Consider the following 23,963-nt stretch of genomic DNA (forward strand, 5'->3'; position numbering starts at 1 on the left):
CCGTTTTAAGTGTATAATTTAAAATCAGCTCAATAGGTATAACTTACATGAAAATTCACTAATTTTAAGTGTTCAATTTGATACGCTTTAAAAACAACCTTAGTGAGGTATAATTTACATTCCGTAAAATTCACGTTACTGGTACAGTTTGAGTTTTAGTAAAATTATATCCTCATGCAGGTGTGACTGAAATCTGGTTTTATTACAGTTCCATCACCTAAAAAAACTCCCTCATGTCCTTTTGTAGCCAATTTCTGCTCCCACCCCTAGCTGCAGGAAACCGGCAAACTGCTTTCTCTAACAGTGCTAGTTTTGTTTTTCCTAGAAATGTCATATAAATGGAATCATACAGTATGTACTCTTATGTCTGACATTGTGTTTTTGAGACCTCCATGTTGTTGCATATATCAATAGTTCATTCTCTTTTATTACTGAATAGTATTCTATATTTTATTTGTCCATTCACCAGCTGAAGGATATTTGGATTGTATCCAATTTTAAGTTAATAATGAATCTGTGAATGTTCCATACAAATCTTTGTGATTTTTACAAATAAAAATATGTTTTTATTTCTTGTAAGTGGATTCTCTGGGTTATATCATAAGGCTATGTTTAACTTTTTAAGAAACTGCGAGGGCCAGCCCCGTGGCTGAGTGTTTAAGTTCGTGCTCTGCTTCGGTGGCCCAGGGTTTCACCAGTTTGGATCCTGGGCGCGGACAGTGGCACTGCTCATCAACTCATGCTGAGGTGGCGTCCCACATGCCACAACTAGAAGGACCCACAACTAAAATAGACAACTATGTACCAGGGGTGCTTTGGGGGGAAAAAGGAAAAATGAAATCTTAAAAAAAAGAAACTGCCAAACCAACTACCATTTTACATTCTTGCCAGTATTGTATGAAGTTTTCAGTTTCTCCACATCTTCTCCAATGCTTAGTATTGTCAGTCTTTTTAGTTTTAGCCATTGTATTTTATAATAGTATTTTTGATATCTTTGAAATGGTATTTCATTGCCTTTTTTTAACAGTTTTATTGAGATACAATTCACATACCATACAATTCATCTATTTCAAGTGTACAAGTCAGTGGCTTTTAGTATATTCAGAGTTGTGCGGTCATCACCACAGTCAGTTTTAGAACATTTTCATCACCCCCCAAAAGAAACCTGCACCCTTAGCAATAATCCTCCTCACGCCCATCCCTGCCCCCACCAGCTCTGGGCAACCACTGATCTTCTTTCTGTCTCTAGATTTGCCAATTCTGGACATTTCATAAATGGAATCATACAGTATGTGGTCCTTTGTGACTGGCTTCTCTCACTTCTATTTTCAAGGTTCACTGATGATGTAGCATGTATCAATGCTTTATTTCTTTTTATTGCCCAATAATATTTTATTATGGATCTACATTTTATTTATCCATTTATTAGTTGGTGGACATTTGGATTTTTTCCCCACTTTTTGACTATTATGAATAATGCTACTATGAACATTTTTGTACACTTTTTTTTTAAGATTTTATTTTTCCTTTTCTCCCCAGTACATAGTTGTGTATTTTTACTTATGGGTCCTTCTAGCTGTGGCACGTGGGATGCCGCCTCAGCATGGCTTGATGAGCAGTGCTATGTCCACACCGGGATACAAACTGGCGAAACCCTGGACCACTGAAGCAGAGCGTGCAAACTTAACCACTCGGCCACGGGGCTGGTCCTTGTACAAATTTTTTGTATGGACATATGTTTTCATTTCTCTTGGGTGTGTACCTAGCATTGGAATTGCTGGGGTGTGTCGTAACTTTGTGTTTAGCCTTTTGAGGAATTGCCAGACTGTTTTCACTGTGGCTGCACCATTTGACATTCCCAACAGCAGTGTAGGAAGGTTCCAGTTTTTCCACATCCTCATCAGCATTTATCTGTCTTTTTTTTTTTTTTTGAGGAAATTAGCCCTGAGCTAACATCTACTGCCAGTCCTCTTTTTTTGCTGAGGAAGATTGGCCCTGAGCTAACATCCATTGGCAATCCTCTTTTTTTTTTGCTGAGGAAGATTGGCCCTGAGCTAACAACTGTGCCCATCTTCCTCTATTTTATATGTGGGATGCCTGCCACAGCATGGCTTGATAAGTGGTGTGTAGGTCCATTCCTGGGATCCAAACTGGTGAACACCGAGCCACTGAAGCGGAGTGCACAAATTTAACTGCTGTGCCACTGGGCTAGCCCCTGCACTTATCTGTCTTTTTGATCCTCGCCATCCTACTGGGTGTTAAGTGGTATCTCACTGAGGTTTCGATTTGCTTTTCTCTGATGGCCAGTAATGTTGAATATCTTTTCATGTGCTTATTTAAGCCCATTTGTATATCTTCTTTGGAGAACTGTCTATTCAGATCTTCCTCTCATTTTTCAATAAGACTATTCATCTTTTTACTACAGAGTTGTAAGAGTTCCTTATATATTCTAAATACAAGTCCCCTATCAGATATATGATTTGCAAAAGTTTTCTCACATTCTGTGGATTGTCTTTTCACTTTCTATCTTGTTTTCTTATTGAGGTCATAATAGTTTATAGAATTGTGAAATTTCAGTTGTACATTATCATTTGTCAGTCACCATATAAATGTGCCCCTTTACACCTTATGCCCATCCCTAACCCCCTTCCCCTCTGGTAACCACTAATTTATTCTCTTTCTCCATGTCTTAGTTTATCTTCCACATGAGTGAAATCTTACAGGTTGTCTTTCTCTGTCTGGCTTACTTCACTTAACCTAATACCCTCAAGGTCCATCCATGTTGTTGCAAATGGGATGATTTTTCTTTGTTTATGGCTGAGTAGTATTCCCTTGTGTATATATACCACATCTTCTTTATCCATTCATCAGTTGATGGGCACTTGGATTGCTTCTACATCTTGGCTATTGTGAGTAATGCTGCAAGGAGCATAGGGGGTGCATAATTCTTGAATTGTTTATTTCAAGTTCTTTGGATAAGTAGTCAGTAGTGGGATAGCTGGATCATATAGTATTTCTATTTTTAATTTTTTGAGAAATCTGCATACTGTTTTCCATAGTGGCTGTACCAGTTTGCATTCCCACCAGCAGTGGATGAGAGTTCCGTTTTCTCCACATCCTCTCCGACATTTGTTTTCTGTCTTGGTGATTACAGGCATTCTAATGGGGGTAAGGTGATATCTCATTGTAGTTTTGATTTGCGTTTCCCTAATGATTAGTGATGTTGAACGTTTTCATGTGCCTACTGGCCATCTGTATATCTTCTTTGGAAAAATGTCTGTTCATATCCTCTGCCCATTTTTTGATCGTGGTGTTTGTTTTTTTCTTGTTGAGTTGTATGAGTTGTTTATATATTTTGGAGATTAACTCCTTGTCAGATATATGATTTGCAAGTATTTTTCTCCCAGTTGGTGGGTTGTCTTTTCATTTTGTTCCTGGTTTCCTTTGCCTTGTTGAAGCTCTTTAATCTGATGAAGTCCCACTTTTTAATTTTTTCTTTTGTTTCCCTTGCCCGGGTAGACATGGTATTTGAAAAGATCCTTGTAAGACTGATGTCAAAGAGTTACTGCCTATATTTTCTTCTAGGAGTTTTATGTTTTCAGGTCTTACCTTCAAGTCTTTGATCCATTTTGAATTAAGTTTTGTATATGGCAAAAGATAATGGTCTATTTTCATTCTTTTGCATGTGGCTGTCCAGTTTTCCCAACACCATTTATTGAAGAGACTTGACTGTCTCCATTGTATGTTCTTACTTCCTTTGTCGAAGATTAGCTGTCTGTAGATGTGCGGTTTTGTTTCTGGGCTTTCAAGTCTGTTCCATTGATCTGTGTGTCTGTTGTTGTGCCTGTACCATGCTGTTTTGAATACTATAGCTTTGTAGTACATTTTGAAGTCAGGGAGTATGATGCCTCCAAATTTGTTCTCTTTTCTCAGGATTCCTTTAGCTATGTGAGGTCTTTTGTTGCTTCTTCACTTTCTTTCTTTTTTTTTTTTTCAAAGATTTTATTTTTTTCCTTTTTCTCCCTAAAGCCCCCCGGTACATAGTTGTGTATTCTTCGTTGTGGGTCCTTCTAGTTGTGGCATGTGGGACGCTGGCTCAGTGTGGTTTGATGAGCAGTGCCATGTCCGCGCCCAGGATTCGAACCAACGAAACACTGGGCCGCCTGCAGCAGAGCGCGCGAACTTAACCACTCGGCCACGGGGCCAGCCCCCCTCTTCACTTTCTTGATGGTGTCCTTTGAAGCATAAAGTTTTTAATTTTGATAATGTCTAATTTATGTATTTTCCTTTTGTTTCTTGTGCTTTTGATGTTACTACCTTAAGAAACCATTGCCTAATCCAGGGTCATGAAGATTTATGCCTATGTTTTCTTCTAAGAATTTTATCACTTTAGTTCTTACATTTGCGTCCTTGATCCATTTTGAGTTAATTTTTGTATATAGTGTTAGGTAAGAGTCCAGCCTCATTTTTTGCATGTGGATATCCAATTGTCCTAGCACCATTTGCTGAAGAAACTTTTTTTTTCCCCATTAAATTGTCTAGGCACCCTTGTTGAAAATCAGCTTTCTGTAAATGTGAGGATTTATTTCTGGACTCTCAGTTCTATTCCGTTGATTTTTCTCTATCATTATGCCGGTATCTCATTGTGGTTTCAATTTGCATTTTCTTTAACAATTACTGATGTTGAGTATCTTTCCAAATGCTTATTTTTGCCATTTGTCTATCTTGGGTGAAGTGGTTAAATCTCTTGCCCTGATTTTAAAATTTAGGTTATTTGACTTACTGAGTTGTAAGAATATTTATCATGGACATAAATATTTTGCAAACATTTCTCCCTTTTTTTTAGCTTGCCTTTTTATTCTCCTAAACAGCATCTTTCAGTGGCATATTCTGCTACCCTTCAATGAATTCTAAAACCCCTGTGGAATCAACACATCTTGGCAACTGATTGGATAATAGGGCTTGAAGACAGAGATGTTTGAAATAGTGGTATAATTAACAGTAATAGGGAAGAAGTTGAGGTCAGTTTGGGATATATTGAAATTAAGATTCCTAGTGACATCCATACAGAAATGTACTTTCCGTTCCCTCAACCTGGAACCCTTTATTTCTGGATCTTCCCACAGCTGACTCATTTTTTTGTCATTCAAGTTTCAGCTCAAATATCACCTCCTAAAGTAGGCCTTTCCTGGCCATTTTATCTAATGTTGTCCCTTCCAAACATCATTGTCTGTATTACCATGTTTTACTTTCTCTATAGTCCTTTATATGAAGGCATCTTATTGTGTGTTTGGTTTTTAGCATCTGTTACCCTACCAGAATGTAAGTCCATTAGGACAGGATCCTCTTCTGTCTTGGTCTTCAATGTAACATCAACATTTCCGCCTCTGAAGTAATTGTGGTTCCTGTCTGTGAAATTTATTTTGGATCCTAAACTTCTTATCTTCTTGGCATCATAAACTATTCAAAATGTTTAAAATTGATCCAGAAGTTGTACTTAAAACAAAGAAAAAACTAAAAACTTGCATTTTTGTTTGAGCCTTAACCAAAAGTCAAAAAGTGTCATTTAAAATACTCTGCAAAAGGGTCGTACTCTTTTTAAAAAGCTTTAAAACAAGTTATATTTACCTCTTTCTCATCGCTGATTTCTATACAGTGATTTTACTTGATGTCCATTAGAGATTGTAGGGGGGGTTCGTTTTTACTTCATACTAAGAAATCCTAGCTGTCTGCAAGCAGAATTGGTTATCATACTGAATTATCCTTTCTCTCCCACTCCCTCCCTGTAAAAAACACTACAGACTTTTACACTTGATTGTCTCTTTTCTATTTTACAGAGTAAGAAAGTTAGCCTGAGTTCTGTGAAAAACCAGAGAAGAGAAACTAAGAGGATAATAGATAAAGTCTTTCCAGTTTGCATAATGTAAGTTCTTTTCACTATTCTTGGCCTGAATCTTGTGTTAGCTGACAAAGCTGTTTCTATGGAGACAAATAGTCCAACTTCTTAGAATGTCAGAGGAATGCTGATCACTTAAAATGAGACTTCCCAGCTGCTGGTCAAAGGGCATTACTTGTGGGAGAAGGGGAGGAAGGATGAATTGAAAAAAAATCTAGAATTCTGGACACTAGTATAGACCAACCATGTTTATGCATATGAAGTGTATGTTTTACATTTCCCTCTGCCTAAAAATTAGGATACTGATTATATACGAAATTGTCTTCCTGCTAACCTGTCATGTTCCCCAGCTCTTGCACGAACGGTTCTGTTTCCAGGTGTGGAGTTTTCAGTGGGCCTCTGTACTTCAGGTTGTTTCAGGCCCTCCAGTCTCAATCATTTGTACTCATTTGAAGCTTGTTTAGCTTCCTTTAACCCCATCTCCTATAGCCAATTTACATAAGCAAAGCCCTTTCTCCCCAACTAGTTTGAAGTTAGCGTTCAAACAGCTTTGGCCTGCTAACCTGAAAAATTCCTTTTTTTGCTTTGTGGACTCTGTAAACAGTTTTGATTTATTTTTTAATTTTTCTTTTATTTTTTTTTTTCACGGTGCTGGGGTATGAGCTGGGACTCTGATGAGGATTTGAAATGTGGGTCTTTGAGGCATTTTAAAAACAATTTATTTCTAATTAGAGGATTGAGAAGAGAGGGCCAGCAACTTGTAACTACATTATCTGCATAAGACAATCTTTTATTTACATATAAGGAGGTGATTCTCTAGTTCAGTCATTTATCAGATTCTGAATTATCAAAGAATTTTTTTTTGCTTTTTGGAGAGGGAGAGTATAATGCCTTTGGGCTGAGACTCTTTCATTGTTTATTGATATATATTAACTACATATATGAGCTAGACTATTCATGGTTTGCCTGTTTAAAAATTATAATGATCTTAATGGTAAAACTATAGGGCATGGCCTAATGTTTTTTTGATCCTGGAAGAACTTGCGAATCTTTCATGGCCCTCGTGAATTAACTTGTGAGCATTATAAAGTCTTTTGGAGTGTTGCATGGTGAGGTCATGACTTAACCAAGGTGATCTGGAAACATTTCTTGAAGGAGTAAGGTCTTGTGGTAGGAGAAGATGAAAGGAGAAGGAAGTAGTTTGTACTTCTTATTTTATAAGGCATTTGGGCAGGAAGGAAGAAAGATATGGGATTCGCACAAATGAGGAAGCTAACTTAGAAGGCTTGTGCAGGAAAGTGGTAAAAGATACAGTGAGAAAATTTGAATTTACCTTGTGAGTGTGGACTCTCTTCTCTAGGCAATATGAAAGCCATCAGAGGAGGAATGATTTGCCCATATACTTAATAAAGCATTGATCCCTTACAAGAGAGCAGGGCTATAGAGATGAGTAAGATCGATTCCCTGCTGGTTAGATCATTTACCTATATGACCTATAGTCACCTTGAAATTAATGTGTCCAAAACTAAACCCGTATTACCCTTTAATTCTCTCCCCTTCTATCTAATTCTCCTTCTCCTGTATTCTCCATCCTAGTTAACGACTTTGCCATCTACCTAGTGACCAAAAGTTACTGACCCTGGAGTCACATTGCCTAGGTTCGTATTCTGAAGACCCCTGTTTGCTTGGCCCTGTGCTGGGCAATGTCACAGATGCAGAGATGAGTCAGGCTGGTTTCTGACTCCAAGGGCTCCTAGTCTAATGGGACAGACTGACAGAGGTACAGATAACTGTAGTCCAGTTTGATTAGAGATGTGACAGGCATTGTGGGATTCCAGAGGAGACACATATCCAGTTTGGGGAGTCATGGAAATCCAGAGGAGGATGTATTTGAGTTGAGACTTAAAAGGAGAGTAGGCAAGGATTAGGTCCTAGACACTCTGATTCTGGAGACTGTTCTCTTAAACATTGTGCTGTGTTGGGTAACTGTGTGGATATAGTGGCATTAATTAGAATCGAGAATGGAGAAAGAAGATCAAGGAAAATATGAGTGGTTTAAAGGGAAATATGAGTTTAATTCTGGACACATTAATTTCTGGATCTCTGTAGGACATTTTGATTGATAGACTAATGGGCAGAGATCCTATCTCTGTACACCTAGTACCTAGCGGGGGTAAATGCTCAATTAAGTGTATGTACAAATCACCTCTCTTTTCTAAATCTCTGATGGCTTTCTTACTGCCTTGAGAATCAAGGCCTTTCATAAGTTGGACCCAGTCGAATTTTGTAGCCACTATTCTGTTGTACAAGCTGACTTTGTTCTCTTTTATAAGCTGACTGCTTTAGTTCAACTAGCCTTATTTGTACTTTTCCCACACTTTGTACTTTTCTGCCTTTGGTTCATGTGGCCTCTTTCTTATTCCTCCATCTTATCTTCAAGGCCTGCTTCCATCCCCATTCCTCATTTACAAAACAGGCATATTTAGACCTACTTTTAGAGTAGTAATGAGGATTAAATGAGTGAATACTGTATAAAGTGCTTGCAATATTGTCTGGCACGTAAGTGCTCAAAAAATGTCATAGTTGTGGTTGTTACTACTACGACTATTTCCTACTTCTCTTCTTCCTGTCTCCTCTTTTTGCCCTGCTATATGAAATATAGACACCAAATTATAGTAATTTTATAAACCACATATTTCTTTAATATGACTTTTCTTCATTCTCACTGTCTTAGTTCAGGACCCCATTTTTTACAGTTGCCCTCAAACTGGTCTCATTACCATCCTTCAGTCAATCCTCTACACTTCTACCAAAGTGATATTTCTCTGAAAGTTAATGTGAGGGGCCAGCCCGGTGGTGTAGTAGTTAAGTTTGCACGCTCTACCTCAGCGACCTGGGGTTTGCTGGATCAGATCCCAGGCACGGACCTATACACTGGTCATCAAGCCATGCTGTAGCAGGCATCCCACATATAAAGTAGAGGAAGATGGGCACGTATGTTAACTCAGGGCCATCCTTCCTCAGCAAAAAGAGGAGGATTGGTGGCAGATGTTAGCTCAGGGCTAATCTTCCTTTAAACAAAGTTATTGTGATCATTTCCCATGCTTTAAATCCTGTAATGATTCTTACTGCTTCCAGGATAAAGGTCAAAGTCTTCAGCTCTTAAACTCTTCTTGGTCTGGCCCTCTGCTTGCCTTTCCAGTTTTATCATTATTCCTGTATGACCTGCTCGCCTTGTCCCATCTGGCCTTATTGCATCCTATTCTGTTTTCTGAATGTGCCATATTCTCATACTCTTTCTTCTTATTGGTCATGTGATTCCCTCTTCCTGGAACAGACTCTTCTATCTAGCTAAGTCTTAGTTGTTCTTTGCAATGCCCCTCAAAGAAATGTATTCTTATGTTTTGAGTGTTTTCCATAACTCCTTATCACGACTAAGTTTTAGAATCCATCATCTGTGCCTCCTCTGAATTTATGACATTTCTAAGTTTAGTTGAACAAATATTTATTGGGCATTTCCTCTATGACATTATTGTGTTAAGCCCTGGGGGGTATAAAAATATAAGACATGACCCCTGTCTTTAACAAATTTAGAATCTAATGAGGAGAAACCAATTAGGAAGAATATTGTTCATTTTCTTTGCTGTCTCTCCCAGTAGACTATGAACACTCCAAAGGAGATGACCAAAATTGAATTTTAAGCAGATTAATATCAGGTTGCAGACATTTTTCTGAGAGTAAAACACTAGATTGAGATAGACAAGCCTGAGAATAGTCTAAGCATGAGAACTCAGATTCAGATTACCTGGCCCAGTCTCTCTTGAATGATCTGTAATTTTCCCCCATGATCTAGAATAGTGAATATGGACCCAGCCTTATAGGTTTTTTTTTTTAAAGATTTTTTTTTTTTATTTTTTCCTTTTTCTCCCCAAAGCCCCCCGGTACATAGTTGTGTATTCTTCGTTGTGGGTCCTTCTAGTTGTGGCATGTGGGACGCTGCCTCAGCGTGGTTTGATGAGCAGTGCCATGTCTGCGCCCAGGATTCGAACTAACGAAACACTGGGCCGCCTGCAGCGGAGCGCGCGAACTTAACCACTCAGCCACGGGGCCAGCCCCAGCCTTATAGTTTTTAAGTTGAGAGTTTTAAATTCAGATCATAATTTTTGTAGACCAGCATATAAAGTAAAAATACATTATTCATTATTAAATTTAATTTTTAGTATCTAATAAACCTTGTAAATAGAGAAAGCTGAGAGTTTTAATTTTCTGGAAATACATACACTCCTTGCTTTTTAAAATGAAAATTAAGCATAGCACCATAGTAACTCCTACAGAAGTTTTTGCTTGCTTGTAATGAAAACATTAAATAAGCTGAATTTGCATTTGCATATAATCAATGTATAAAACTTAAGAATTGCCTAACATAATTCTAATAGCTCTCGTTTTAATGAAAAAGAAGGCAAACTAATGATAAATAAGATATTTATTTGTAGATCACATAGTTATAAATAAAGAGAGAAGCTAAAATTTGGATAGAAGACAGAAAAATCCACCAAAATTCTTGTGCAAATGTAATACTAGTTGCTTATATAGCTTGCATCTATTTTCTTGATTGTTGGTCTAGTGATTTTCTTGGTAGTCTACCTGAGTTTGTGTTAAAAAGTCTGTGACAAGATGTTTGAAAGAAGATTGGCTAGCATTAGGAATATTGTCTGAAAACTCAGCTTTTGCTTAGTTGGCATGTGCTCTAACCAACTTGTTTACTGAAGCGATGCCCAGTTCAAGGAGGTAGTAGGTTTATTATCGTAAATATTTTTAAAGTCTTGAGCAAAAGAAGACTAATTAGATTTAATGTGTGGGTTTACACCTATATAAACAATCTGCTTAGTTATGCCCGAGAAATGGCTTGATGAAAGGCCAGTGTCATCTAGTAAAATATTTTTCTCGTCTAAAATATGTTGAAGGATTTTTTAAATAGGAGAATCAAATTAATACCAAGAATTAGTGTAAGTATATATATTTTCAGTTTTAAAACATGTATACATTATCTCACTTAAAATTCAGAACAATCCTATGAATAAATTTTCCGAAACAGTCTGAGGTTCAGAGAGAGAAACTGACTAGTCTTAAATCATAAAGCTAGAGGACGTGGCAGAGCCAGAATTAAATTCAGTTTGCTGGTCTCCAAGTCTAATATGTTCTTATTCGCTGTACAGTATGACTTAAGTTTTTTTGAGTGTTTACAGGTACTACCATTTTTTCTGAAAAAATCCTTGTAAAGAATTAACCCTAATTTTTTTAATGTGACCAGTTATAAAGACTGATAACCTGTGTAGTGTTTTTCTCACTTACTGTGGTTTTATCCTATAGATGCCTTAGCTGCTAATTAAAGTTTCTTTTTCATTGGGTATCTTCTTCATTTCATAAACTCCTGAAAGTGAATTGTCCTCCAGAATCTCAAGTGAGCCAGCAACATGACTTGCTATGTGCCAGTTTCTTTAGCAGTTAACTAAGAAGTTATTTCTATCTCAGGTGTATTGATTGAGTAGAAAGTACTGTGTTGAGATAGCTATAGAAAGGTGATTAAAACTTCTTTATACCTTAAGCAGCCTGTTCTCTACTAAACTAATACCCAAAACTTTCTTACTTTCCTGCATTGCTAAACTTTCCAGTACATTATTTTTATCAGCTGCAAAATTAAACAGTAAACTTCACATTCTTGGGAGGGGATCTTTTTTTTGGAAATACCTTGATTTTCCCAGCATTATATGTAAAATGAAAGTATTTCATCTATATAGCAAAATAGTATTATATACTTATGAGATATTTTCTATACTGTGTAGAGATTGGAGTGGGCTATGTAAAATCTTTTATATTGTAATTCTTATACTTTTTTTCCCCATCTTTCCCCTTAGATTTCCTTCATGGATACATTTTCATAGCATTATTATGTGATGTGAGAAGTTTTTTTTTTTTTTTGAAGTAACATGGATTTTATACTACAGAATCAAGAGATTGGCTTTATAGGAAAAATTGATTTATAAAAAAGTGGTACAGGTTTTTTATAGATAACCATGACAACATCCCATATGAATGGGCATGTTACTGAGGAATCAGACTTCGAAGTAAAAAATGTTGATCTTGCATCACCAGAGGAACATCAGAAGCACCGAGAGATGGCTGTTGACTGCCCCGGAGATTTGGGCACCAGGATGATGCCAGTACGTCGAAGTGCGCAGTTGGAGCGTATTCGGCAACAGCAGGAGGACATGAGGCGTAGGCGAGAGGAAGAAGGGAAAAAACAAGAACTTGACCTTAATTCCTCCATGAGACTTAAGAAACTAGCCCAAATTCCTCCAAAGACTGGAATAGATAACCCTATATTTGATACAGAGGAAGGAATTGTCTTAGAAAGTCCTCATTATGCTGTGAAAATATTAGGTAAGTAAAAACAGCAGAGTAATAGACAATGTTTTGCTTTTGTTTCTCTTTCCTTAACATAAATGTGTATAGAAAGGAAGATGGGTATAAGAGAATATAAGTAATAGCAACTGGAATTCAGGCCAAGATCAGTTCTTTTCTTGGAAAAGTCATGTAACCATCATTGTTTGCTGTTAGCCACATGGAGCTAATTATATGGCTTAAATGTTCAGTCACTACAGCATGGTTTTTTAGATCTAATCCTTGAATTAAAAATTTCTACATGTGGCCTAATGTTTAAAGCCTTAGAATTCACCTTTTATTTCAAACTCAAACTTTTATACCAAAATTACTGAAAAGCACTTTTCAGATTTTGAATTTCTCATTTCCTTAAAGTTTGTAAAATAGTAATAAAATTAATATCTGTAGCTTAAAATCTATTTGATTTTCTTTAGTTATTGACTGTCAGTAAGAAGAACTGGTGCTGTTTATATGGCAGCATGCACATAAAACATGGCTCAAAATTCCCTATATTGCCTATTCCCAAGTTCCATTCTGTGAAAAAAACAAGCAAAAAAACTAATGCCATGAGATATTAATAGATTTAAACAGAAAAAGAGTTCTGTGATTAAATAAATTTTGAAAACAGTGAGTTAAGTAAGGCTTCTTAGAGCCTTTAGAATGCTGTAGTCATTATGAATCCACAAGAGAGATTGACGTCAAATGTGTGTTTCCAAACTTAGAATATTTGATTATTGAACTTACTGCCCTTTCTTCCTGCACACACACACAAATGATCACTGTATTAGTATTAGGAGTATACATTAATTTGTGTTACCTTACAAGCAGGCTAACTCAAATGAAGTATTTTATTTCTTGACAGTTTATTATTTATAGATGTGAAAAGAGACTTCCACTTTTCTATGGATGGAGAGAGTTGTCAATTTTATTTTATTTATTTATTGTTTGTTTGATTTTTTGAGGAAAATTAACCCTGAGCTAACATCAGCCACCAATCCTCTTCTCTTTGCTGAGGAAGATTGGCCCTGAGCTAATTATCTGTTCCCATCTTCCTCTATTTTATATGTGGGATGCCTGCCACAGCATGGCTTGATAAGCAGTGGGTAGTCCACACCGGGGATCCGAACCAGCGAAACTGGGGCTGCCAAAGTGGAGCATGTGAACTTAACCACTATGTCACCAGGCCAGCTCTTGGAGAGAGTTTTCATTGTTTTGCCATTCATTCAAGTGTCTGTTGAACCCTGTACTAGATGCTATAGCATGCACCATTCTGTCCACAATAATCCTCTTAACAGGGCTCTGTAATCTCCATTTTGGAGATAGAGAAATTGAACCGCAGTTAAATCACCTGTTTAAGAGTCCCAGCTAATCAGTGGTAGAGCCAAGTTTGAATTTGCCTGATCTGGAGATGCAGTTGGTGTACTGCACGGAGCAAAAGGTTTGGGTGGAGACTGGCATCCAGCCTGCTCTTCACTCACTGTACCTGAGCTCTGGCTACCAAGAGTGGAACACCTTTTTCTCATTTGCCCAGAGGTACCATATGTACTGGATTTGTTCCTTACTGAGTCGCTGTGTTCTAAGTTTGGAGCAGTTTCTACTGTATCACGTCATCTGCTGCTTTTCTTTGTTATAAGTTTGTTAAGGATCCACATATCTTGACAGAAAGCAATGTATATGCTTCTCTCTGTTTTAAGAAATCATAAACGTGTTCAGTGATAGTGAAGTCTGCTGAAAGCCTTCAGATGTTATAATTAGTATAGTGAAAATGGAAAGATTACATATTTTTTAGTATATTTATCTGACTGAATTTTATGCTCTTTTTTCCTAAGAGCTTTGTTAAAGGTATTTCATTCCTGATTGCCTCTTACTGACCCTCATCTTCCACCACTCTGTTATTTTGTTTTTTAAGTATTCTGTAAATATTCTCTATGACTTAGAGAAAGTTTACATTGTAATATATCCAGCCCAAGCCTGGACTGATTCTTTTGTTTTTCTGTTTAAATTTCTTTAAGATTAATGTATTTGTCCATTTGCTTTACTTAGATCAGGCATAAAATGTCCATCTAATAGATAATATTCATGAAATCTCAGTAAAGAAACAAATACAGCTTAAGCCAGATTCACTTAGCGAAACTTGTTTTTTTGGCCTACGCACAGAAAATTGGAGACCATTTCTCTTACAATTTTTTTTTCATGTTTGTTTGTATGCTTCTTGGCTAACTTTCTACAAGTGTAGATTAAAGAACAGCTATATTTTCTTCCAACTTGTAAGCAGTCCACTGTGGTTTTCAAAAATACCTTTGTGCAATCCTTGAACTTAAGACTGTTTTACATATCTTATTATTATTTTTTTTTTTGAGGAAGATTAGCCCTGAGCTAACTACTACCAGTCCTACTCTTTGCTGAGGAAGCCTGGCCCTGAGCTCACATCCATGCCCATCTTCCTCTACTTTATACGTGGGACGCCTACCACAGCACGGCATGCCAAGCAGTGCCATGTCTGTACCCGGGATCTGAACTGGCGAACCCGGGCCGCCAAGAAGCGGAACGTGCGAACTTAACTGTTCTGCCACCGGGCCGGCCCAGCCCCATACATATCTTATTTTTAAAGTAATTTGAAATGTAGTACCAGGTATCTGTAATTCATTTCTTGGATAGGAGAATATTTAATATTTTGAGAAATAAGTGATTTAATGTGAATACACTCAACACAAATATGCTAATTGTAGGAAACATGAAAAATTAGCGTAAATTATAAAGTTGTTATTGTCAGTCAAAGCCTCAGTTTTTGGATACACTGTTTTTAAGTTTTCATTTTAAAAGGAAGTGTAATAGCTTTGTACTAAACATTTTTTTCCTGTTCGTAATTTGCTAACACATCAAACTACAACAGACCTACTCCCTTCAAATTGTGTGAGTCTCCTGCCAGTATTTTTATTAATACACACATGCCAGGAGACGGCTTCTCAGCCTTTTTCACAGCCAGAAACAGCAGCCTTGTTTTAAATGAGGAAAGGATGGGGCAACTGATTTCTTTTCTTTGAGAGAAAGCCTTCAGTTTCCGAATGATACATCATCAATTTATCTGTGAGTAGAGAAAATAACTCTTTTAAGAGCTGAAAATGTAATTGGAAAGGTTAATTGTCTAGGTGGTGGTTTTTAATGAAAGTATTTATAAATTTGCACTGTATAGTAATAAAAGTGCAGGGATGGAATTGATAGAAAATATTCAGAAAGAATGAACTGAATTGTTATGTTTAAAAGCAGTCAAAATCTTATTGAAAATTAAGATAGTGATGTGGCAACTTAATTTCAAATGAATAATTAATATTATAAATTAGAAGAATTTTGATGTATTAGGGAGGCTTTCCTTAAAATTGGCATGAGTTATTAAACCTTGCTTTGTTATAAATAAAATATCATTGTCTTTTTTCCTTTCATGAGCAAAGCAAACTACGTTGTGGGAGAAATCCTGAGCAAAGAGCAGAGTGCAGGGTAGAGTGGGATGCGTTAGAGGAGGGTCGTTTTCAGGTGGTGCTACGTTATAGGCGTCACTGTTTCTCTTTGTTTTGTATTCACAGATAAGTAATTTGGGGCCAGGGTTGTGGACAAGTAAATCTAGTAGATAGAATGTTTAAAGGGAATAAACTAGGAAACACTGCCATCTATCATATATGTGACTATGTGACTGTTACACCTGAGAAGAGGCCTTAGGAAAGGCACACAGACCCACGCACCCGTGGTGAGCTATTTGTTTTCTGGCTAATAAGGAGACTCTTGAAATTTGTCACTAGGTGCTTTCTAATTAACACCAGATGCTGTTAATTTGAAGAAAAATTAAAAAGATGCCAGAGGGAAGAAAACTAGGATGAATAAGATATTTTCATAATATTAATAATAGCATGTTGTGTTTTTCTTTTTTGCCAGATGTCCCTGAATATTCAAACTATTAAGAGTATTCCTGTGCTTGACATTGTAAAGTGTCTCCTCTTCCACATTTCTTTCTCACATTATTTGACTTTTGATTGACCATGGGCTATGCTGGAATTTTGCTGGATCGTGATAAACTTTTTTAAGATTGGCTTTTAAAATAAAGTTTATTTAAAGCCAGCAAACAAAATTCCAGTGCCAATAAACCTCGAGTTCAGCCTACTTCTGAGAAGTTAATTATTCTTTCTCTTAAATTTTTACTCAAATGCTGTAGATATTTCTAAACTTTCTTAGTCATTCTTTGAGAGACTTGTTTTCTGAAAGTGAAATGATTAAACTGCTTGGTACTAGGTTTAACGTTTAAAATGTTTGAACCTATTTGAAAATTTTCTGATTTGTTCAGCTTGCTGTATTTGGAGCTAACTAAAATAAAGATTAAGAAATTCATTAGAATAGAGTATAGTCATGTAATGTTTGGTTGTTAAATATACATAATTCTGCTGAAAAATAACTGCTACAACATTCAGTTTGACACCATGTGTCAAAACTTCACTCCACATATTAAGTAATAATAGATTTTAAGTTTTTCCCTCTTGCAAAGACTTGCATCATGTTATATGTTCAGAAATGTATGACATCGTCACATATTGGAAAGCATAAGGATGTCTGGAGTCAGATGTAGGATTTAAATACTTTTTATCTTCACTTAATTGCTATTGACCTTGGACAAGTTACTTAACTTTTCTGAGCCTCAGTTTCAGAATTTTCTTGAGGACTAAGTGAAAAAAATGTGTATAGGCATGTGGCACACTGTATGTTTGACTAAAATTTAACTTTTGTAAGAACCAGAAGCCACCAGAGAGATCATCTAACCTTCTAGTTCATGAAATTAATTAGAATTAATTAGTTCATTTTTTAAAATAAATTTACTGTTTTGTTTTTTTTTGAGGAAGATTAGCCCTGAGCTAACATCTGCTGCCAATCTTCCTCTTTTTGCTGAGGAAGACTGGCCCTGAGCTAACATCCATGCCCATCTTCCTCTACTTTATATGTGGGATGCCTACCACAGCATGGCTTGCCAAGCTGTGCTGTGTCCGCACCCGGGATCCAAACTGGCTAACCCCAGGCCACTGAAGCAGAATGTGTGCACTTAACCGCTGCACCACCCAGCCGGCTCCTGAATTTACTCTTTTTAAGTGTACATATTCATGAGATTTTACCAGTCACAAGATTGTGTAACCATCACCACTGTGTACTTCCATAGTGTTTTCATTACCCTAAAAAGAAGCTCTGCCCATTAGCAATCACTCCCTCTTCTCCTTTCTGCCTAACCCCTGACAACCCTGATCTGCTTTCTGTCTGTACATTTGTTTATTTGGGACATTTCACATAACTGAATCATGTAGTATATGGCCTTTTGTGACTGGCTTTTTTTTTCATATAGCATCATGGTTTCAAGGTTCATAGGTGTTGTAGCATTAACCAGTACTTCATTCCTTTTTATGGCTGAATAATATTCCACTGAATGAACATACCACATTTTGTTTATCTATTCATCTGTTCATGGAACACTTGGGTTGTTTTCACCTTTTGGCTATTGTGGATAGTGCTGTTATGAATATTCATGTGTATGTTTTTGTTTGAACACCTGTTTTCAGTTCTTTTAGATGTGTACCTAGGAGTGGAATTGCTGAGTCACATGGTAATTCTGTGTTTAACTTATTAAGGAACTGCCATATCTTCTGTAGTATCTGCACTCTTTTATATTCTCACCCAGCATTGTGTGAGTGTTCCAGTTTCTCTGCATCTTAACTTCTACTTGTTATTATATGTCTTTTTAATTTCAGCCATCCTATCAACCAGTAATTTTGTTAAGGACTAGAATAAAATAGAAAATACTAAATTATATTGTATTGCACATAAGTATTCATAAACCTTTTTTTTGTTTTTTTTTTTTTAAAGATTGGCACCTGGGCTAACATCTGTTGCCAATCTTCTTTTTTCGTTCTTCTTCTTCCCAAAGCCTCCCTTCCCCCAGTACATGGTTGTATACTGTAGTTATGAGTGCCTCTGGTTGTGGCATGTGGGACGCCACCTCAACATGGCCTGATGAGCAGTGCCATGTCCATGCCCAGGATCCGAACTGGCGAAACCCTGGGCCACTGAAGCAGAGCACACGAACTTAACCACTCCCTGTAAATCTTTTATTTCACATAGGTATGTGTGTACTGAGTTGAGAAATAAAATATATTTTTTTAATGGACTGCCAACAAAAGTTAGAGAAATATTATCCTAAAAAATCTACTAATTTTGTAGAAAGGCCCAGAGACTTGAGGTGAATTGGCCAGTGACATATAATACAATTAGTAAGTGCTCAAGCCATAAGTAGAACTCAGGTATTCTGACTTCACATTTGGGGCTTTTTTCCTCTCTCACCAAACTCCTTTCAGTTTCGTCCAGAGAAAAATCATGAAGCTTTTGTACTTGATTGACTAATAGTCACTTCAATGACAGTTTTCCATCGTCTCATCATATGTAGGGGTGAGATTTTTGTTCTGCTGTCTGTTTCAACTTTCTTTGCTTATATACTTATCTAGTATTTGTGTTTAATTTGTAACCCAGTTTGTTAGTGAGTAATTTACTGTTCAGGATCTTTCATCAGCTTCTGACTATTTTTAATAAATTCATTTTGACCTAGTTAGCTGAAAACCAAAGTTTAGAGATCTGAATTTTATGTTCTTAAATTTAAAAAGAAAAGACCACTCCTATTTAATTGAAGATTTTCTGAAAGAACATTCTGATTTTGATTGAACAGATAGATGTAGTGGAAGCTGACATAATTTCCTCATACTCAATAATATTAGTTCCTCATCTGAATATTCAATTTGATTGTACAGTTTAGGGGAAAAGAGGAAATTAAAAAGTTTCAGAAAAAAAGTCATAAAGTTAGTTGAAATCTAGAAATTGTGGACGATAGGTCAAAAGAATTGGCATTGTTTAAACAATGAAATGGAAGAATCTTAGTGCTAGAATAGATCTCTAGAAACTCTCTGTTTTCATGTGGGGTAAATGATAGCAATAAGTAAAAATAAGCAAAGCTAATCCAGGCTAGGTGGTTATCCGTTGTTCTGAAAGATCTGCAGAGATGGAGATTCCTCAGCTTCTTTGGGTAATTTTATTTACTCTTATAGCCAAAAAATTCTCCCTTATGGCTACCCAGAGTCTTGGGTGTTTGAAGATAGAATTTTCAGATAGAGCAACTCGGTGATTGCTTTCTTTTGCCTATTTTAGAGTCTTCATTCTTTTACGTTTTAGGCTGCCAGGTGAGGGCCAAAGAGAAAGGAGAGAGTTCAGGGGTGGATTTCTGGACTCATGTCTATGTTTGTATTTATCTGATTAATTGTATCCCAAAGCCAAATGTAAGTGATTTTTTCTTACTTTTAGATAATATATCCTTTCTTTTAACATAAATAATCAAGATTTAAGTGTTGTATGAAATGTTAGAGAACATGATGGGAACTTAAACAGTTTCTACTGAACATCAAATAAGGGGAAATAGATCAAACTACAAGACAAGGAATTTAAACTAGATATAAAGAACTTCCTTGTAGAGAAGTTGTTACAGACTAGAATTTATCACCAAAGCTGGATTTGCTGTGCGTACCTCTGCCTTCCCCTCTGCAGAGTGTCCCCATTTCTGCCCTCCCTCCATCCTGCCTTGCTCTGGGACTCTCTTCCTGCCTCAGTACTCTCTTCTTTGTCCACTCCTCACTCTGCACTGTGTCATTCTTTCTCACTAGCCCTGTGATTACCCATTTATCTATTTCTCTGTCCACGTGGTTCTTTCTCCTTGTGTATGTTATATCTCTGGTATGGGAGTATGGAATGGGGCCACTGATCTCTGTGTATGGAAAGTCTCTGTTCTCTCTGTATTCTGTCCATCCGTCCTTGTTTATCTTCATCACTATTACAGAAAAGGGTTCATGTTTGACAGAACTGATTTAGTTGCATCTGATTGAATTTTAAAAATTCCCTCTGGAATTGCACAGAATGTTGAAGAACTTAGGTGACTTTTTGTTTAAGTAAAAGATGTAACCTCAATTGCTGCATCAGACAGTGCAACATTTCTTTAGGTGTGTAGAACATTAACTATTCTTAAATAATATGTATTTGTAAAGTGGTTCTAAAGATGTACCACAGAGGGAAAAGCTTCTTTTTTTAAACCTACAGCTAGGAGCTGGCCGTGTGGTATAGTGGGTTAAGTTTGGCCTGCTCCGCTTTGGCAGCCCTGGTTCATGGGTTCAGATCCCAGGCACAGACCTACACCACTTGTCAACCATGCTGTGGTGGCAACCCACATATAAAATGGAGGAAGACTGGCACAGATTAGCTCAGGGCTAATCTTCCTCAAGCAAAAAACAGAGGAAGATGGGCAACAGATGTTAGCTCAGGGCTAATCTTCCTCAGCAGAAAAATAAATAAAAATAAACCTAAAACTAAATATTCTGACCTTTGAAATTAAGAATTTTTATTCAAAACTAAAATATGAATGAGAACATATTAATGAGAATCGCTGAGTTAATGTTGCCAACAATTATTTTCATTATGACATCATACTTAATATCAAAGAAAAGACCCTTTGTCAGAATTCCATTCAGAATTTTCTAATAAAGAATTGAGAAAAGGGCCAGCCCCGGTAGCCTAGCAGTTAAGTTCAGCACACTTTGCTTTGGTGGCCCAGGTTCAGTCCCCAGGTCTGGACCTGTACCACTCATCTGTGGCCATCCTGTCCCAGCGGCTCATATACAAAAAGGAAGATTGGCAACAGATGTTAGCTCAGGGCGAATCTTCCTCAGCAAAACAAACAAACAAAAAAACTGAGTAAAGACAGTGCACTCATTTCATTTATCATAATTAGTATTTTAAAACTAATGCCATAGGTATTTGTTCCTTTCTTTGTGACCTTAAAACTGTTACTGGGCAGAGGCAGCATCATTTTTAATGTCCTTTACATTGATAAACTTACTTGTAAATACATACTAATTTCATCAGAGGGTTTGTATCATTTAGTGTTTCGTATTTTTTCTTAAATATTCATTTGTTTCAGCTACATATGGTTTAGTTCATCTCTTCTTTAATGAAGTTTTTAAAACTCTTCTGAGTGTCTGGTAACTTAATCTGTTTTACTTGTTCATTAAACATTCTTAATGGAAACATTTGAACCTGAAGGATGAGAGTACTTTGGGCAGCTTTCCTGCCTAAGAATGCTCTTTGGGAACTTTCCCAGCTAAATAAGTCGTGAAAGCAGGTGGAATGGAATGGAATTTATCTGAAACTGTCCATCTAAATCATAGTTATCACTTTTGCTCCACTACGTGGTTACCCAGGCTAGTGCAACACTATCAAAGATGCTTTACAACATTTCTCAAAAGATTCATAGCCTCTACATTCACAGAAATTGCAGTTTTGGTTTCTTTTGCCAAATTTCCCCCAGTGTACTACCTAACATGCTATTGTAATGTGAGAGTTGAAATAAAATACTCTGAGAAAATATTTAAAGCCTAAGACACTTGGGTAAAATAGCAGAGGTAGAATGCAACAATATTGCAGAAGTGGCATTTGGAGGGTGAGTTAAAACACACGTACTGTGTGCATCGTATGTGTGAGCATGGCACACCACAGTTCACTAGAGGACGTTCCTCCTGTAGATACACAGTAGTATAGCTGGAATGTGTAAGCTTCTCTAACTACTAGTCGGTCTACGTTACGTGCTGCTAGATTGGGCAAAAAGACATCTCAGGACAGCTTTTCCAAAACAGATAAACGATATATCACAGTCAAGCCCTAGAATCTGCAAAAAAATGTTTATCTTATTTTATTCCTTTGGTGTGGCAGAAAAAACACTGCCTTAGAAGTCAAGGAAATGGATTCTTCATCCAGGTGCCATTTTTATGTATGACTTCATTTTTTACATCTGTAGAGATTTGATCTCAGTTATGTATGTCTCACATTTTGGTGGTGTTTTTTGTTTTTCTTTTTAATTGGGAAAAGTTTCTTAGGATTTTTATGAGGACTAAATAAAATAATGTAGGTGCCTATAAGATAATATTGTTCTATATCTTACTAGTCAGTAATGGCAATGACTAATGTAATTTGGGCCAAATATTTCTAGTTTTTTTTAATAATGGTTAGTGATATTTAACTGTAAAAGCTGAGCTTAAGTGCAAGTGATCTCAGCTTAGTCTGGCAGCATTGATTAACGTTTTAAGTCTGGAGTGGAGACAACTCCTAAGAAAAGATAATTTCAGTGAAAACAGCTTTTACTGGGGCTGGCCCCGTGGCTGAGTGGTTAAGTTCGCGCGCTCCGCTGCAGGCGGCCCAGTGTTTCGTTAGTTCGAATCCTGGGCGCGGACATGGCACTGCTCATCAGACCACGCTGAGGCAGCATCCCACATGACACAACTAGAAGAACCCACAACGAAGAATACACAACTATGTACCAGGGGGCTTTGGGGAGAAAAAGGAAAAAATAAAATCTTTAAAAAAAAAAAACAAAAAACAGCTTTTACTAATTAAACAAGCAAAATGTGAATGGACTTCAGAAAAGTTAGTGAAGTTGTAAAAGATGATAATTAACAAGTTGAAATTGGTCTTTATGCTAACCTAAAAAACCTGAACCTTAAGCCCAGGTAAATTTTTGATATTTCTAGCATCGGTATGGTCCTTAGATTCTCCTAGAACCCATTACTTGTGTAGATAGGTACTGGGTCATCAGCCTCTTTGGGACTCAGTTGTATTTTTCTTCTGCTTTACAGCCTTCCTATTCCTATAGATTTTATCTTGGTCCCTGACCTCCTAGGTAAAAGACATTTCCACTTAGACCCAGAGATTTTTTTTTTCTGTGAATTTTAAGCTGACCTAGATGGTCTTTACAGCTTAGAAGTCCTTATTATGAACAGAATGACCAGATTTCATCTTTCTTTGGAGCCTGTATTCCTTACCTCAGTTCCTATCAACATGCGAAGCCTGCCTATTTCTTAGAACTTTAAAGCTATCATCCTTTTTGGACTAACCACAAAGTTTCCTTTTTCCTGTCTGAGCAGTGTCTCAACTGTTAACTCATCTCCTGAAATAAAGTCGTTGATCTCAAGTTGTCTCTCTCAGTAGCCATTCCTAGTTTAGGTTACCCTACCTTTCTTTCCCTGGTTTTTCTCACAGGCTTATGACCACAATATCTTATTTATACTTAAAATATTCTAAATATGAAAATTATACGCTGTGTTTATCACAGAAGCAAGAAGAGGACAACGAAAGGAAATAGTTACCAAGGAGGAAATAGAATGGCTGTAAAAAGCAGACACAAAAACTCAATATAGCAGTCAGGGTTGTTTAGAAATTTCTATAGGAGGAAGTATGTTTGAGTACCTTAGACAGTCCCAAGTGCATCCTGTCTTAAAATATTACAGTAACTTATGTAAATAAAGCCTTTAAGTCAGTGGTTCTTAACCAGAAAGATACATCATAATCAACTTTAAAAAACATATCTGTATCATTAAAGAAGACACAGGAGAATGATTGTGTTTGAGAGAACTCGGGACATACATATCTTTGTGAATTTTGTTAGTAATTCTCATAAATATTCTTGACTAAAAACGATTGTTCTGATATAGCAAGAAAAGATGAAATTATATTCAGT

The 23,963-nt window shown here is 36.8% G+C and overlaps 1 protein-coding gene across 3 annotated transcripts in view; it reads left to right on the forward strand.

Annotated features, from left to right (window-relative positions):
* Window positions 1-23,963, forward strand: part of PALS1 (protein associated with LIN7 1, MAGUK p55 family member) — an 89,956-nt gene that overhangs the window by 22,433 nt on the left and 43,560 nt on the right. For 2 of the 3 annotated variants that reach the window (XM_044773796.2, XM_044773797.2), the window contains exons 2-3: window positions 5,838-5,923; window positions 11,812-12,337. In XM_044773796.2, the coding sequence (XP_044629731.1) occupies window positions 11,971-12,337 (367 nt within the window). In that variant the 5' untranslated portion in view covers window positions 5,838-5,923; window positions 11,812-11,970. The remainder of the gene's footprint in view (window positions 1-5,837; window positions 5,924-11,811; window positions 12,338-23,963) is intronic. The other variant, XM_044773798.2, reaches the window with a different exon arrangement.

The sequence above is a fragment of the Equus asinus genome, chromosome 7, assembly GCF_041296235.1.
Source record: "Equus asinus isolate D_3611 breed Donkey chromosome 7, EquAss-T2T_v2, whole genome shotgun sequence".
NCBI classification, from domain to species: Eukaryota; Metazoa; Chordata; class Mammalia; order Perissodactyla; family Equidae; genus Equus; species Equus asinus.